Raw genomic sequence first — 17,005 nt, 5'->3', positions numbered from 1 at the left:
CCATAACTACCGGCTACGAGTTCAAAAAGCGGTGAATTTTTTTTTCAAATTGAAGGTCTTGACGAGATAATTGGTTTGAAAAAAAATTACCATTTCCTGAACTCGTAACAGAGAATTATTGTCGGTCAAAGATTTTTTATGAAAAACGAGAGTGTCTGTGATAAAACGAAAAAAAGTTCGAGACACGAGGAGAATATCCCATGATAATTTGTTCACTGATATTTACTTAAACAACTATCCAGAATCAAATCCCTCACCAACATAATTAAGCTCCTCCATTCCTATAGTCTTGTGGTGTCGCATCGTGGACAAAGGCGGCTCATTTTCGAGCTCTGATTGAACAATTGGTCTCCCTTGTGACGGGTTACCATTTGTGGCGGATATTTTGTGAGTTAAAATGATAACAAAATGGGTTAGTGGAGAAAGGGGACCACATGAATAGTGTTGCAGAGAGAGAAAAAGTGGGTACTTTGTGAGGTAAAATGGTATCCGTCACTCAAGAGTGACGGATATGTGCCGTCACAAACAAGAATTTGTGCTGATTGAAATGGCTTTACATTGCGAACCCCACTTGGCCAGTACGTTACAACGTTTAGTCATAACACATACTCGTAATTTGTAGTTTTGTACATCAACTTATAGTTCCTACACAAATTCTCATTCGTGATGGTCAATATCCGTCACAACTTCACAAGCTGGTGACGGGTCTAATAAATCCACTAGAGTAGATAACAACAAGTCCTTTATAACTCCCTATGCACTCTATTTTTGTCTTACTTATTCATATGGATAATGTTTGACCCGTCACAAATAGAACACAAACATCACTTTCACATGTGAAGCGTGGACTTGTAAACAAACAGTTTCTATTGGTTGGTTGTTTATCAAGTATGAACATTCAACACCTACCAATAATAATTATTTCTGCCAAAAAGCTTTAATTAATTTATTATTATTATTATTAAATATCTTAATATTTCTTCTAAAGTTCTAATAAAAACTTGCATAGATGAGTAGCGGGTGGTGGTTGTGGAGCACCGTGTTTGCTCTATTATTATCAAGACCAAAGCATTACAAACAACCTTTATTCTCTACCTATGTACCTTTACTTTCAAAGCTTCTTAGTTTGGCTTTTATTGGTATATTAAATTCATGAAATATTTAAACTTTCGTCGAAATATATCGAAGTCAATTGTTTGTATTAGCAAGGCACTCATTTGAGCATTTTAAGAATTTGCCTTTACTATTACAGTATTACTCGTTTGCTTTCGTTGAAATATCCTTCTAAATGCAAATCCTGACTCCACAACTGTTTAAACACGTGTTTCTAGTTCTGATTTTTGACTCTTGTGAATGAAAAAAAATAAATTGAGGAAAAAGTCTTTATATAAAATGCTTTCAGTATCTTAAGGAAACTGCATCACCTGTTGATAGAGGATACGTACTCCTAGTTAATACTCTAAAAACCGTGCTAAAGTATATGACAATACATTGACATGCATTATCGAGTTTCGGTAGCACAATCTATGGTGATATGGACCAAAACCTTTCTTTTTTGGTATATAAGAGGCGAATCCTCGAAATTAACTAGCAACAATACGAGAAAAAGAAACACCTAAAACATATTCCCGAAGGCTGGAACATAAAGCAGTAGAAGACTAGGAGTCGAGCCGGTCAGCATCTCGATTAGCTTCTCTGTAAGAATGGTCTTATAAAGTATAAACTATCCCTACCATTTTTTTTTTCATATAAACTAGATTCCCCTCAATCCCACATGAACAACCATAAACATCCAAACAAAGACCTTAATCTCCCACCTGCTCCTCTAACGAAACACCCTCATCATTTCTCAATTATTATCAACAATAAAACACACACAAACATAATATTTTATTAAAACCAAAAAAAATATTATATTATATTAAAATGACCAAGTAAACGTAAACTCCTCTCCTACCACCCTTCCTCTACTACACAACTCCATATATACAACATAAAATCAAACATACATACAACTACCCAAGAAATCTTCAATATTTTCGACAATCTACAATCTCGATAATACAATACAATACAATACAATGATGTTACATACAGAAAAAGAAGAAGATGGTGTCCCTTTAATGACACGAGACGAAGAAAAACAAAAGAAAATCCTTAGACAACAATTATCTTTAAAAGAAGCTGATAGTCGAGGCCCAATCAGTGCATTCCACCACGAGTCTAAGAAACTATGGCATATCGCCGGTCCGGCTATATTTACTGCTATAAGTCAATACTCAATGGGTGCACTTACTCAAACTTTTGCTGGTCAAATTGGTGAGCTTGAGCTTGCTGCTGTTTCTATGGAAAACTCTGTCATTGCTGGCCTTGCCTTTGGTGTTATGGTATTACTCCAATTCTTTTACTTATTTTTCCTAATGTCGATAATCTGCTAGCTCTGACGTATCCAGAAAATTTTCTTTCGCTTGATCTGCTAAGAAAATTTTGTCTTCTAGTGTTCACAAACCCAATATTTTTTTTTTTAAATGTTAATTAGCTTAGTTGATAAAGTCATAACATATCATGACCCATCTGCATTAAAATTTTGAATTATTTGTCCTAATGTCGATAATCTGCAAGTTGTGACGTATCCAGAAAATTTTCTTTCGCGTGATCTGCTAAGAAAATTTTGTCTTTCTGCGTTGACAAACCCAATTTTTTTTTAAATGTCAATTAGCTTAGTTGATAAAGTCATGACATATCATGACCCATCTGCATTAAAATTTTGAATTTTGAATTATTTGTCCTAATGTCGATAATCTGGTAGTTGTGGCGTATCCAGAAAATTTTCTTTCGCTTGATATGCTAAGAAAATTTTGTCTTCTAGTGTTCACAAACGCAATAATTTTTTTTTCAAACGTCAATTAGCTTAGTTGATAAAGTCATGACATATCATGATCCATCTGCATTAAAATTTTGAATTTTGAACCTTGAATTTTGAATTATTTGTCCAAATGTCGATAATCTGCTAGTTGTGACGTATCCAAAAAAAATTCTTTTGCGTGATCTGCTAAGAAATTTTTGTCTTTCTGTGTTCAAAAACCCATTTTTTTTCCTCAAATGTTAATTAGCTTAATTGATAGAGGTTATGACATATTGTACTTGATCATGACCTGAGTTCGAATCCGTCTGCATTAAAATTTTGAATTTTGAACTTGAAATTTTGAATTATTTGTCCTGATGTCGATAATCTGTTAGCTGTAGCGTTATCCAGGAAATTTTCTTTCGCGTGATCTATTAAGAAAATTGAGTAAATTTTGAATTATCTGTTAATATTTGATATAATGATTGTAGGCTGAGTTTTACTATTAGGTAACGTTATCTCATTTTTCGAACTTTAATTAAGATTTTCTTGCTTGAAACGAGCTAAAGATATTTTGTAGCTATAGTTGGTCTTGGTTGTCTTTAGAGTCATGTAAAAGCCATCATGTTGGTCAGTCAATAGTCAATACTCAATTACCGTGAGATATTGCTTTTTGGGTCAAGATATCACATGGAACTATGGAAGTAGTGTTTCACAGTTATATGGGGTAATTAGAAGCTTAATTATATTATTCATTAATGTGAAATTAGGATAATGTTAGGACATCATCAGATAGTATCAAGTTTCGGTATCACCATCTCACATGTTATTACATAGAGTTCATTATTTTGACAAATTTATACTCCATTTTATGTGAGAAGGAGGTCCTAATAGCACTGATAGTACTGATGATCTGATGTCGTAATTTCATTTTCCGTAAAATTTTTAATGTAGGTTGGAAGGTCAATTTACAAATTTTTGAAGTAGTCTTTAATCTTTATGATTTGATTAAATTAGCCTTGATTATTTCTTGTACTATTGGACCCACTGAAGCTTATCTGGACATGTTTGACATTTCCTTTTTACTCAAATCATTTTGATTTGATGCAAGACTTCTCACTTTTCTCTATCTTCCTTTTTTGTTAAAAAGATCAAAACAATTGGACTATGTTGTTTTTGGTATGAAAAACATGTCTATAGTTGTAAATTGAAAAACATTATTGTAGGTTCAAGAATTTACCTTGGACAAATAAAGTTTTTTTTTTTTTTTTTTTTGACAAATCACAAAAGTCGATGCAATGTGTTTACTAGTTGCAATAAAGTATCGAAGTGTTGTATCATGTTATACACGATACATATTGGACATGCGACATAATCGACAGCTAATAAGTAAAAGCATTGGAGTAATGGGTTAGTTAATTGTGATTTTATGAATCATGATTTGGGATCAAATTATGTCTAAGTTATTAATTTGAATTTGTATAACTTGATCACTAGTTGATCAACCGATTAAGGTTTATCTAGCTTAATCAAATGTGTGTCGAGTTTGATTCTTGAGATTGCGACAATAATGTCACAAATGAATGTTTTAATTTGCTCCTTTTGTATTCTAACCTGCTTCAATACAACTAAATCAGACAACATCCCATTTTATTGAAGACGGCCACTATCTGTCACAAGTTGAAGACGGATAGTGACTCTCATACAAAATGCAAGTGGGAGGGTAAGTGAGGGTATCCATTTCCCCCCACAACCCACTTGTACTATCCATTTGCATTTTTTGAGAGATACACTATCCGTCTTCAGCTTGTGACGGATAATGTCCATCTACAATGAGAAATTGTAATCAGGCCAAACGAAGCCTGAGAAATTAACCTTCGGCTAAGTAATTTAATTTTTGGTAATGCAGCTTGGAATGGGGAGTGCATTGGAGACATTATGTGGACAAGCATTTGGAGCAGGAAAACATAAGATGTTAGGAATATACATGCAACGATCATGGGTCATTTTGCTCGGCACCGCCTGTTTACTCACCCCTTTATATACGTATTCTTCGTTCATTCTCCAATATTGTGGCACCACCAAAGAGATCTCCGACGCTGCCGGTCAGTACTTACACTCTTCCTTCTTAAATTTCGTTCACGACAATAAATTTAAATATTATCACACGAGTTTTATTCAATTCAAACTTTACAAGAATATAATCCACCGATATTATAAAATTACAGTCATTTAACATATTAATCGAAGGTCAGTTTTATGTACTCACGACATAAATTTAAAGATTGTCACACGAGTTATATTCAATTCAAACTTTACAAGAATATAATCTGCCGATATTATGAAATAACAATCATTCAACATAATACTCAAGAATCAGTTTTATGTTCTCACGTACGACATAAATTTAAACATTGTTACACGAGTTATATTCAATTCAAACTTTACAAGAATATAATCCGCTAATATTATAAAATAACAGTCATTCAACATAATACTCGAGAGTCAGTTTTATGTACTCACGACATAAATTTTAACATTGTCACACGAGTTATATTCAATTCAAACTTTACAAGAATATAATCCGCTGATATTATAAAATAACAGTCATTCAACATAATACTCGAGAGTCGAGTTTTATGCGTTTCCGACTAGAGGTGATCATGGGCCGGGCCAATGCGGGCTTGGACCGGGCCCTTCTAATAAAAGCGGCCCACTTGTGTGAGTCGGGCCGGGCCGGCCCAGATGCGTGGGCTTATTTAGCAAGTCCAAACCCGGCCCTTATGGGCTAATGCGGGCTTTTGGGCCTAAATGGGCTTTTTCGGGCCCTAAAATTTACGACTTACCCTAGGAAATAATTAGCGTAATACCTTCAGTTACAACTTTTAAAACAGACATAGTGTATAAAATTGCACAAAATATGATGAAATGCATATTAATTGCTCTCTAAAATAAAATAATGACAAAAATCGCCACTTTAGAATGCTTAATCATGCATTCTTAGATATGATTTATGTTATGTATACTTTGTTTTATAAATCTAAAAAAATATACTTGAGCTTGTAAAGAGTTGAGTATAACTTTAACGCTACTTTAATAGGTTTTATTAGAAAAATATTCATTATTAATAAATATGGGCCGGGCCGGGCCAAAATTTGGGCCAAACGCTTGGCCCAAACCCGGCCCCAAAATATTTTGGGCCTTTTTAGGCCGGCCCATGGGCTTTTTTGGGCCAAAACTAAAGGCCCAAGCCCTTCAAAAAACCGGGCCGGGCCGGGTAGGGCCAATGGGCTTGGGCCATTTGATCAGCTCTATTTCCGACCCAAGATCAACATTATGTTTTTTTTTTGGTACATTAAGATCAGCATTATGTAATCCGTACATAAAACTTGCTCCATTGTTGACCGGATCAATTTATTAGACCGAGTACTAAACTATTGTACTAACACTTATGGAACATGGGTGACCATCATTTTAATCATACTTATCCACTGCATAATTGCATAATCAAATCACATAATAATCTGTTCATATTTAATACATTTGATTTAGTGTTGTGAAACAAAGGGAATGATAGTTATAGAGAGAAGGGAGAGAGAATAGAAGAGAGAGACAAAACTGTATATTATTCCATTATGACGGGGTATTTATACACATACAATGAGGGTAGAGTTTCCATAAGATAATACACTCTAAAATATTCTAAGATATGGACATCCATATAATATTATACTATAATATTTCATAACACTCCCCCTTGGATGTCCATCACTGAAGAAGATGCCTCGTTAAAAACCTTCCTAGAGAAACCCCGTGGGAAAACACTAGTGAAGGAAAAGAGTACACTAGTCTTCAAACACGCATAACAAGCTGCCTCATTAAAACCTTTCCATGGAAAACCCAGTGGGACAAAACCATGGATAAGGAAAAAAAAATCTGGCCGCGTGCTACTCCCCCTGATGATTACATAACTTGATAAATCTTGAAATGATCCATGGTTTGACATAACTTCTCGATCGTTGAAGTAGTACCCATTGTGGTTAATAAACTTGACTCTTCGATCAATAAAAATCCATGACAGCTTCGATATCATATTTCTTTGAGACTCACAGTCTGGATATAATTATTTCATAATAACTCTTGGATTTTCATTTCAATTAATACTTCCGCAATAGTGATGTAGCTTCTTCTCAATAAACGACATAACATTATATGTCTAAAACAATTTGTCATCTCAATCAATCATGATGACATGACTAAACTATAGCGTAATAATGCGCTTATAGTGCTACCTCGTTAAAAACCTTGTTAGGAAAAACCCATTGGGACAAAAAAACCTAGTCGAAGGGAAAAAGAGTGTAGCTTTCATTCCTGAATTCATTGTCTTCAAGAGAATCAATCCGATCATTATTGAATAATTCATCCAATATCTTTGAGCGATTTTCTTTGCTAAACCATATATGTATGGATTGACATTTTCCATTGTAGATTTTCACTACATTATTCTAATCGTTACGATACTTTTGGACCATAAACTAATTTCACATGCTTAGCAAAAAGCTCATTCAATATCTCAAACTTCAGGTTGAGACAATAACTTTTCAAATAAACTCTATAGGAGTTTTGATGTTCCATTTTGGAATTAATCACGATATCTTTCAATCGTATAGTAGAGGTTTATGTATCATGAGTTTTCAATAACTCAATTGATCAACCATTAAAAATTGATGATCATTTATAAGAGGCTCCTACAGGGAGCTATCCTCATAGGAGTAAAATATATTTCTCCTTTCCATCATTATCCATTCAAAATTATATATTATGAAACATGTGCATGCATATGATATGAAACTAAGTTCTAAATGACATATGCTAACAAATATGCAATAATAATAAATTAAATATTAAAACTAATATGCAATGATAAACTTACTCTCTATATGCACATGATAATGACTCGATAATGCAAACTATACAGTTTCCTTTCCAATATTCATAATTTCGATTGACTCCATGTCAATGGATGGACTTCAGGTCCATGAGCTCATTCATAATCATTGATTATGTGTCGACAATAAAATTGGACTTATTTATAAGATCCCCATTATCTAGTCCATTATATTCCGCGCGCAAATGCATATCGGTTCCTTAAATATATCGATATATAATTTCAACATCTCGTGATATTGTCGATCTTGAATCGTGATATCCGAATATATTTGGTACCATTTCTTTTCTATATAGGCCATCTATTATCATTCAGATATCTATGCCCTTACGGGACATCCAACATTATTTACTCCATAGGAGTACCAACTGCCAAACTTGCCATTTTCTTATTACTAGAAATATGTGAACCGATATGACTCTCACACTATATTTCACGTGTGCTTTATTGTTCAATTTGGCAAGAATGTAATTTTTCATTACATATTTTTCTATGACTAATGTATAGCTCGCTATACCACATATAGGGCTAAACTGTCTATAATTAAATCATAGATTTTAATGTAACATATCACATTTTGATAAGGTGATAAAAGTGGTATCATAATACATCTTCATAACCAAATGAATACCGTCATTTCTAATTCCATGAACCTCTACTTGATGTATTTCATATTGAAAACAAACCACTGAACTTCAGGTTCAGTTGGGGATAATTTACTTGTTTGTTTTTACCAGCTTTTCCTTATCATTCTCCCCCTAAGGTGGTAAAAACCACAACCACCTTAGACCTTAATTTCTCATATCACCGATAAGAATTTATATGGGCATTTTTGTACATTAACAAAATCTTTTGGGGAGTAACATATAATGCAGTTGGATTTTAAGTGTGCTGAATCACAATGCCCAATTCGGAGACTAACGATTCCATATAATAATCAAACTGTGATCTCCAATATCAAATATACTCAGTCTTCGTGTAATGTCTTGCCTTTAATAATGTCTTGCCTTTAATAAATTTACACGAGAGAGTTTCAGCACTTATATTTTCCTTAGGATAAACTTTAGGTTTATCAAAACGGGTATAATAAGAACCCGGATGGCCTTTATTGTCACATTTGAATCATTTCATGTCCACTTTCTTAGTTGCCCACAATCCAGGACAATCTTTCATAATGATGTGACATAGGACACAACAAGTGTCTCATACATGTAGGCAAGACTCATCAATATTATTTCAGTGAACATGAAAATTATTATTATCATATAAAAATCACTAAACCTAGTTAAATACTAAAGATGTTCACGTGATTAGGAGTGTCAAACTCAATGTCCCATATTAAATTTAAATGATACAATATGGCAATGTAAGCATTTTGTTATCAAAACATGTAGTATCTATGTCTCAAAATAAGTTGCATTAAGTCATACTTATCAATTAGATAACTATTTCATTGGACTATGTATTCACTAATAACATAATAAATTATATTACGGATCACATTATTAATGTCTGATCATGGTTAAGATTAACGTTCTCTATCAAACAAATACAGATTACAACTTACTACTTAAATACTATTATCAAATAATTGAATAAATACTTAATAACTGAATATGAAATAAGTTAGACTAGTTACTATGCATATCTTACCATGTACTTGCAAAAATGGCTTAACATGCTAGTATACACATTATCATTAATAAAGATAAGTAGAGCAACTTAACGGAATTAATAAACAAAATCAAAGAGATGAGAAATCGTGACCGTTAATTATTCTTTATAGTAAAAACCCAGATTGTTGGTAATAATAACATCCTTTTGTTCATTCAATAGAAAAATTGTGACCTAATAACCTAGCATTAAAATTCCATCAAACTCGAATGAAAATGCCAATTAAAGTAAATATTGCCATGATCACATACTTTTATGAGCAATTGTGCTATAAACTATACCATTATGAAATTTTATTACAAGTTGTGTATTAAGGCATTGGCAAATACACGCATAAACGAAAACGACAAAAGTAATTAGATAAAGTAGCATCCATGTCTCATATAATTATTACCATATCTGTTAAAATTTGAACCCGTATATAATATTCTTCCATTCTCATATTGAATTTTCAGTGTATATGAATTTCACATGACTTTTCATGAGATATTTTCTTTCAATGAAAATTTGGCTCAATTAAGGCTCAAATCATACATTAGGTTCAATTAAGGCCTTTTTCTTTGGCTCACAAAATACCACATTATTAGGCTCAATTTAGGCCGCAACATTAGGCTTATCATAATGCCTTGTTCCTGATCTCTGTTACCGGTAGAGTTTTTATGAGATGTCACATTCACTTCCAAGAATGGATCAAAATTCATATTCATTATATTGTTCAACTTCAGGTGAACAAGAATCAATTCACAAATAAATTTGCCCTTAATAAAAACCACTTTAAACTCAATTGTGGTTCATAAAATCACCTCGGTGGACTTCTGGCCACTTATATTTACATAAGGACTCCTTGTCACTTACACTTGCATATGAATATATTGTACTGATGAGACGGTGTTAAAACTTTTATACACCTTCAAAACTTTGAACTTCAGGTCAAAGTTATAATATGGACATATTTGCTCATCTTTATAAAATAAATAATTTGGAACTTCGGGTCCAAAATTATATTATATATGTCTTTTTTTTTCAAAAAAATTATAACGGCATATATGGATCTTCAGATCCAAAAATATATATGTCCACTTTCCGAATCCAAACGTGAATTTGTTTATGCCTTCTTGTTGAAAATTACATAAAAGCTATTATAACCAGCAAATTGGAGAATACGGTAGGGAAAACATGCGATAATACAATACCGTGGAAAATAAATTCAAATAAAGATATGTGAGGAGCATGTGATCAAGATGCAATACTAGATCAATATAAAAACAACTTGAATATGTAATCATCATTAGAATTACCTTTTTAACGTGTCAATGAAATTCATCCTTCAACATAAATTATCTCGAGGTATACAAAACGTGCATTAATTTTTTTTTTTTTTTTTATATGACAAACATGCATTAATAAACAGATTTCATTAAATAATTAATGAGTCTGATGAAAAACATACCTTTAAACCTCCTGATTATCAGATATGAATAATATATGGACAAATTAAGATTATTAATTCCTTTTCGCTCAGTCGGTTAAGACTCGTGCTGATAACGTGTTGTGAAACAAAGGGAATGATAGTTATAGAGAGAAGGGAGAGAGAATAGAAGAGAGAGACAAAACTGTATATTATTCCATTATGACGGGGTATTTATACACATACAATGAGGGTAGAGTTTCCATAAGATAATACACTCTAAAATATTCTAAGATATGGACATCCATATAATATTATACTATAATATTTCATAACATTTAGTAAATTATTACTACGTAATTAACACTTAGTAGTGTGCATGTTTAATAAGTTGACTTAATAAAATACATGCACAAGTTGAATTAATTTATTTGGAAAATGTAAATGGTTCGGATTAGTCGTTCATCTAAAGGGGTTAGCAGAAACGCTCCCTCCCCCTAAACTACAAAAATTTTAAAACTACTACCATTTTATATCATGAACTAATTAATAGCGCGTCAATGCGATAATTTTCATCCGGCCTAATTTTAAATCTTGGTTCCGTTACTGATTTGGAGGACTAGATTTAGCCTTGACATTGGTTGTTGAAATGTAGACATACACGTCTGAATGTGGCTTGCCAGTTAAATCATGCGCATGTTCCGGCTGCTATACAATTTTTAAAATTAATTTATTATTAGGAGTGATTCATGTATTATTATGGTCTTATGGAGTATTGTTTCTTGCCAACTTGTAGAAGAATAATGTTGTAAATTTTTTTGTCATTGATGATACTTTCAAAAAAATGGTGTCATTCATGATGTACTTTTGTTGACCACGTTATAACTAATTATGATTATGATGGACAACTATACTTTTGTATGTTACCTTATTTATTGAGAAAAAAGAACATACATCGGATGTATTACCTCAGATTTTACATGTTTTTGAGCATATATGTATTTTTTCTGTGCTTATTTTCTCAAACTTTATTTGTTTTTTAACTGTGTATTTTTTCTGAGCTTATTAAAATTTATAAGTTAGATTTTATTTATTTTTTCCGTCAAAACTCAAATTTGCCTAAGTTTGTATGTAATGTTTTTGAGTTTTTGTTGTAATTTTTTAAGCTTAATATTTTAGTGAATGAACTCATAAAATTTATGGTAAAACTCATAATTTATAATTTTTAAAATAAAACTCAAAAACTTTATTATAATGCTCAGAAATTATAAACTGGTGGTAGTACATCGGATGTATAATCCACTTACTGTGATTTATTCGATAAAGATTTCTTATAGAACGGTTTTATATATACTATACGGAGTAATATATGTCAATATTAATATCGGGTTGAGTGAATAAGTTGAGATTTTACTATAAACTTGACCGGTGTAAACCAATTGGTAGTAAGAGAAGTATCTTATCTGTTTATAAAATGTTTAATATTAGTCCCGTAATAGATCGTCCCATGGTAAGATTATGTGAGAAATATCAAATAATGCATTAGAAACTAAACATAGAAAAAGAAAGAGAGGATGAAAAAATAACAAGCTACTATATGTGAGGTCTAACGATAAGTTTATTGTGAAACCGTCTCTTGTAAGAATTTGTGGTTGTTTAATTATCTTCCTTTTTCGTCGATGTGAGACAAATAAGACATCTTTACTTGTATTGGTGTAATTATCTTCACATTTTCTACAAAATGTATGCATGATAAATTAATATGGATAAAGTGTGACTATTTTACGATAAAATGTGAACATTTACTGATAAAAAGTTACCATCAGTTTAATATTAGAAAGTGAATTTAAGTTATAACATTTTATCGAGTTAATGTATTATACAACCGGTTGTATATACAACTTATTTAGTGTTGTAGAGCTTTGTTACAAAGTTGTCGAGCTCTATTAACAAAATTATCGAGTTATGATACAAAGTTGTTGAGCTTAACAGAATAATTATTAAGCTCGATAACTTCGTAAAATAGCTTAATAACTTGTAAAATAACTCAACAACTTTGTGTGAGAGCTCGATAACTTTGATGCGGTTGTACATAGCTCTTATACAACCAGTTGTAGGATAATATTTGTGCATTTTATCATTACATAGTCACTTTTTATTATGCAATGGTGAAAATATTCTATTCTTAACTTCAGACCGTCTTAAGGGAGACTAACTGAATTTCGCAAATTTTGGGTGTACAGGCAAATTTGCATTATGGATGATGCCACAACTATTTGCCTATGCATTTCACTTCCCTATACAAAAATTCTTACAATCACAAGGCAAAGTGCTAGTAATGGCATGGGTATCAGCCGCGGTGTTGGTCCTCCACACGGGTTTGAGTTGGCTGTTAATGTTGCGGCTTGGTTACGGCTTGGCTGGAGCTGCAGTTATGCTCAACATCTCATGGTGGCTTATAGTTATCCTTCAGCTTGTTTACATTATCTACACCAAGTCTGATGGCGCTTGGAGCGGCTTGTCCTGGTTGGCTTTCGCCGATTTGTGGGGTTTTGTCAAGCTCTCTGTTGCCTCTGCTGTCATGTTATGGTACTTCTTTGTCTTCCTAACTACTCGCTCTCTTATTTTCGCTTTATTCTCTTGTGTATCCCTAAATTTTTTCGTTTTCTGAGATGTACACCTCGTTTTTCAAAACAAAAAACACTTTGATCGACGATAATTTTCTGTTACGAGTTCAGAAAACAGTAGTTTTTTTTTTCAAACCAATTATCTCGTCAAGGCCTTGAATAGGGGAGTCTTAAAACAAATGGAGGCCCGGTGCATCGAGAAAAAATAAGGCCTCAAATATGAATGCAAAAGGGTACTACACTTCAATTTTTGTATTGAATTTAATCAATAAGGCTTATAAATTCGGTGTTCAAAAGCAGAGGCCCGGTTCCTCCGCCCGTGGTTGCACGGGGTGTTAGACGCCCCTGGCCTTGAATTTGAAAAAAAAAAATTCACCGATTTTTGAATTCGTAACTGGTAGTTATGGTTGGTCAAAGTTTTTTTAACGAATAAACTTTGACTGACCATAATTCCCGACTACGAGTTGAGATTTCGGTGAATTCTTTTTCAAACTGAAGACCTCTTACAGACGGTCAATTTGAAAAAAAAGTTTTATCGTATTCTGAACTTGTAGCCAAGAGTTGTTGAATGTCAAAGTTTTTTTTGCAAGAAAAGAGGGGTACACGAGAGAATATCCAAGAGCAATGACAGTGCTGAATCGCGGTTTTCAGAGAGTAGCATTTACTGCTAAAATGTCGTGTCGCTTGAGTCGATTGTAAAGATAATAACAGGGTTTGCATATGTTGGGATGTATGTACAGTTTGGAGCTCTGGTACTTGATGATGTTGGTGGTGATTGTCGGCGTTCTTCCCAATCCTTTGATTCCGGTTGATGCCGTCTCTATCTGGTAATACACTTACTACCAACCCTTTATATCTGAGTACTTCATTTTTTCCCTTAGTTTCTTTTCTTCATTATTAATTCCGACACAAATTTCTTGCATTTACAATTTTACAGTATGAACTTACAAGGATGGGATGCTATGATTGCAATCGGGTTCAATGCCGCCATTAGGTAAATTGTCTATATAGGCTTAATCCACTTCTCTTCTTATATATAAGCCGCGTAAGCTAAAATCTCTTATTCGCGACAGTGTGAGAGTGTCAAATGAGCTAGGAGCTGGGAATTACCGACAAGCAAAGATTTCTGTAACGGTAGTTTCAATAACATCAGTCGCGATAGGATTTTTGGTTTTCTTACTGGTGCTTGCAACTCGAGACACTTTCCCTCTTCTTTTCACCAGCAGTGAGGCTGTGGCTAAGGAAACTACGAGAATCTCAATTGTTTTGGCATTCACGGTTCTTCTCAACAGTCTTCAACCTGTTTTATCCGGTTAGTACATTACATGCCACTAAGGCCCTGTTCTTTCTGGCTGAACTGAACTGAACTGAACTAAATGGAGTTGAACTGAACTGAATGGAGTTGAACTGAACTAAAGCTGATTGGAGCTGAACTGAACCAAACTAATAATAATAATAATAATAATTTTAATATTACTATTTGTATCGATTCTGATTTGTGATTTCTGTTTTTTCTCGATATAGGGGTTGCTATTGGAGCGGGATGGCAGTCACTTGTCGCGTACATTAATATTGCATGCTACTATCTTGTTGGGTTGCCTGCTGGCATAATTCTTGGATTCACATACGATTATGGAGTCATGGTAACTTTAGTCGACATACTTTCTACCAAAGTCGGTTTATTTATGTAATCATTGTCGAATTTTGGCTCATAAAACATTTCGTTGCAGGGAGTTTGGGGAGGAATGGTTGGCGGAATCTGTCTGCAGACGGCTATTCTAATTGCAGTCACCGCGCTAACTAACTGGAAGAAAGAAGTAAGTTTAACCGTACCATTTTCAGATACTCTCCGGTTCTGTACTGAGTTTTCCAAATATTTCCGTCTCTCTGACATGAAATGTCGTCTATCATTACAGGCTGCAGAAGCCGAAAGTAGGGTGCGTCAATGGGGAGGATCAGCTGCAGATGAATAATGATGCAATCCTGTCGGATAAAAATTCCTGTATTCGACATTAGGATGAATTTCATGGACTGTCAAAGCCAAATTACAGCATGTTACGCAGAAATCGCTGCTGATAAGCTCTGAAGTTTATTCTTTCCTGCAATTTGCTAACATAAAACTTACCAATACATCCAAAATAAACCATCACACAAGAACAAGAACATATAGGGACAATGCAAGAATGCCCTGAATTTTTCATACAGTCGGAAATGAGTATGAACATTTTTCGCCAGGTTGTTTACTGTAAGTCTGTAACATTGTTTTATATCTTTTTTTAAGTTGCTAACATTTGAGAAGGCGAAACAGACAAATCGCCGCAAAGTTGAGAAATGAAAGTGTTCATGTAAAATTTTTTGTTGCCTGGTAAGTGGTAAATGTGATTTAATGTATACAAAACACTGTCATTTTCATGTGTTTTTTGTTACCTGATATACAGAGAATAATCCTCTATCCTCGAAATTCGGCATTATAGGTGACGTTATGTCATTTCCTTATGAAAGACACTCATTTTAATCATTTACTCGTCCTTTTATTTGGAACGTTATCATATTACACTATTTAGTTTGAAGTGTAATATGGTGGTAGTCTGGTATATGGCCCGACAAGTCGACAACGGTTGAATTTGGGTCAAACAAATACAAAAAAATAAATTGGCCCTATTATATCATTACCCATTAAATAAAGGGTTATGTAATTCTGATAAAAACACACAAAATATGATTCCACACCAGGATGTTTTCAATACAAGGTTTGAACATAGGTCATGTATACTATCTTTCACGACTTCATCAATTTAGCTAGCTGGTTAACATTTGCAAATGTATATTTAGTGAAGTTCAAATAAGTAAAGTTATGTATTAAATTACGTTATTAAGTTAAAATGATTTAAGTTTATATAAGCGTAATTAGTTTTCCAAATACGGACTTTACTTTTTAACGCACACTTTTTCATTAATTTGCATATAATATCCTCCTGCTTAAATCTAAGCAAATTAACATTTATATCTACCACCCAAGATGTGTGAGTCTAGTGGAATTCCAGGGTAACCTCAAAGCCTCCTAAGGAGGAATTGCGAGGTCCTGGGTTCAATTCCCTAGATGAACACTTTCCTGGGGACCTGACGCCCAGAGAGGGAATAATCCCCGCGGGAAAGAACTCACATGGTACAGGCCCTTAGCAGGGTGGGGTCCTGTATCCGGGGAGGATCCAACCTCCTCGTCATCAAAAAAAAAAAAAAAAAAAAAAAAACATTTATATCTACCTTTTTATTTACTTTCATATAATACCCTCCTGAGTCCTGACTAGTCTAGGAGAAAAAAGATTGCGCATCTGAGGTAGTACCTCAGACGTTGTAGTTTTTGAGCACATATACATTTTTTCCGAGCTACTAAGAGAATAAAAATTCTCTTAATTTTCCCTCCAAAAAACATCTACTTAAATAAGGAAACAAGTAAAACTTTCCTTCATTAATTTTTTATGTTTTCAATGAATACATTCTTA

The 17,005-nt window shown here is 33.4% G+C and overlaps 1 protein-coding gene across 1 annotated transcript; it reads left to right on the top strand.

Moving 5' to 3' along the window:
* Positions 1-1,784: 1,784 nt before the first annotated feature.
* LOC141604673 (protein DETOXIFICATION 33-like) lies at positions 1,785-15,868 on the top strand. The gene is made up of 9 exons (XM_074423119.1): positions 1,785-2,387; positions 4,755-4,950; positions 13,119-13,464; positions 14,243-14,329; positions 14,440-14,496; positions 14,576-14,814; positions 15,027-15,145; positions 15,233-15,319; positions 15,419-15,868. Exons 1-9 carry the CDS (start codon positions 2,082-2,084, stop codon positions 15,473-15,475), a joined length of 1,494 nt encoding a protein of 497 aa, XP_074279220.1. The 5' UTR covers positions 1,785-2,081; the 3' UTR covers positions 15,476-15,868.
* The last annotated feature ends 1,137 nt before the right edge of the window (positions 15,869-17,005 follow it).

Source organism: Silene latifolia, chromosome 10 (assembly GCF_048544455.1).
Source record: "Silene latifolia isolate original U9 population chromosome 10, ASM4854445v1, whole genome shotgun sequence".
In the NCBI taxonomy this organism is placed as follows: Eukaryota; Viridiplantae; Streptophyta; class Magnoliopsida; order Caryophyllales; family Caryophyllaceae; genus Silene; species Silene latifolia.
The sequence above is the reverse complement of the archived record's forward strand: the minus strand, read 5'-3'. Positions and strand labels throughout refer to the sequence as shown.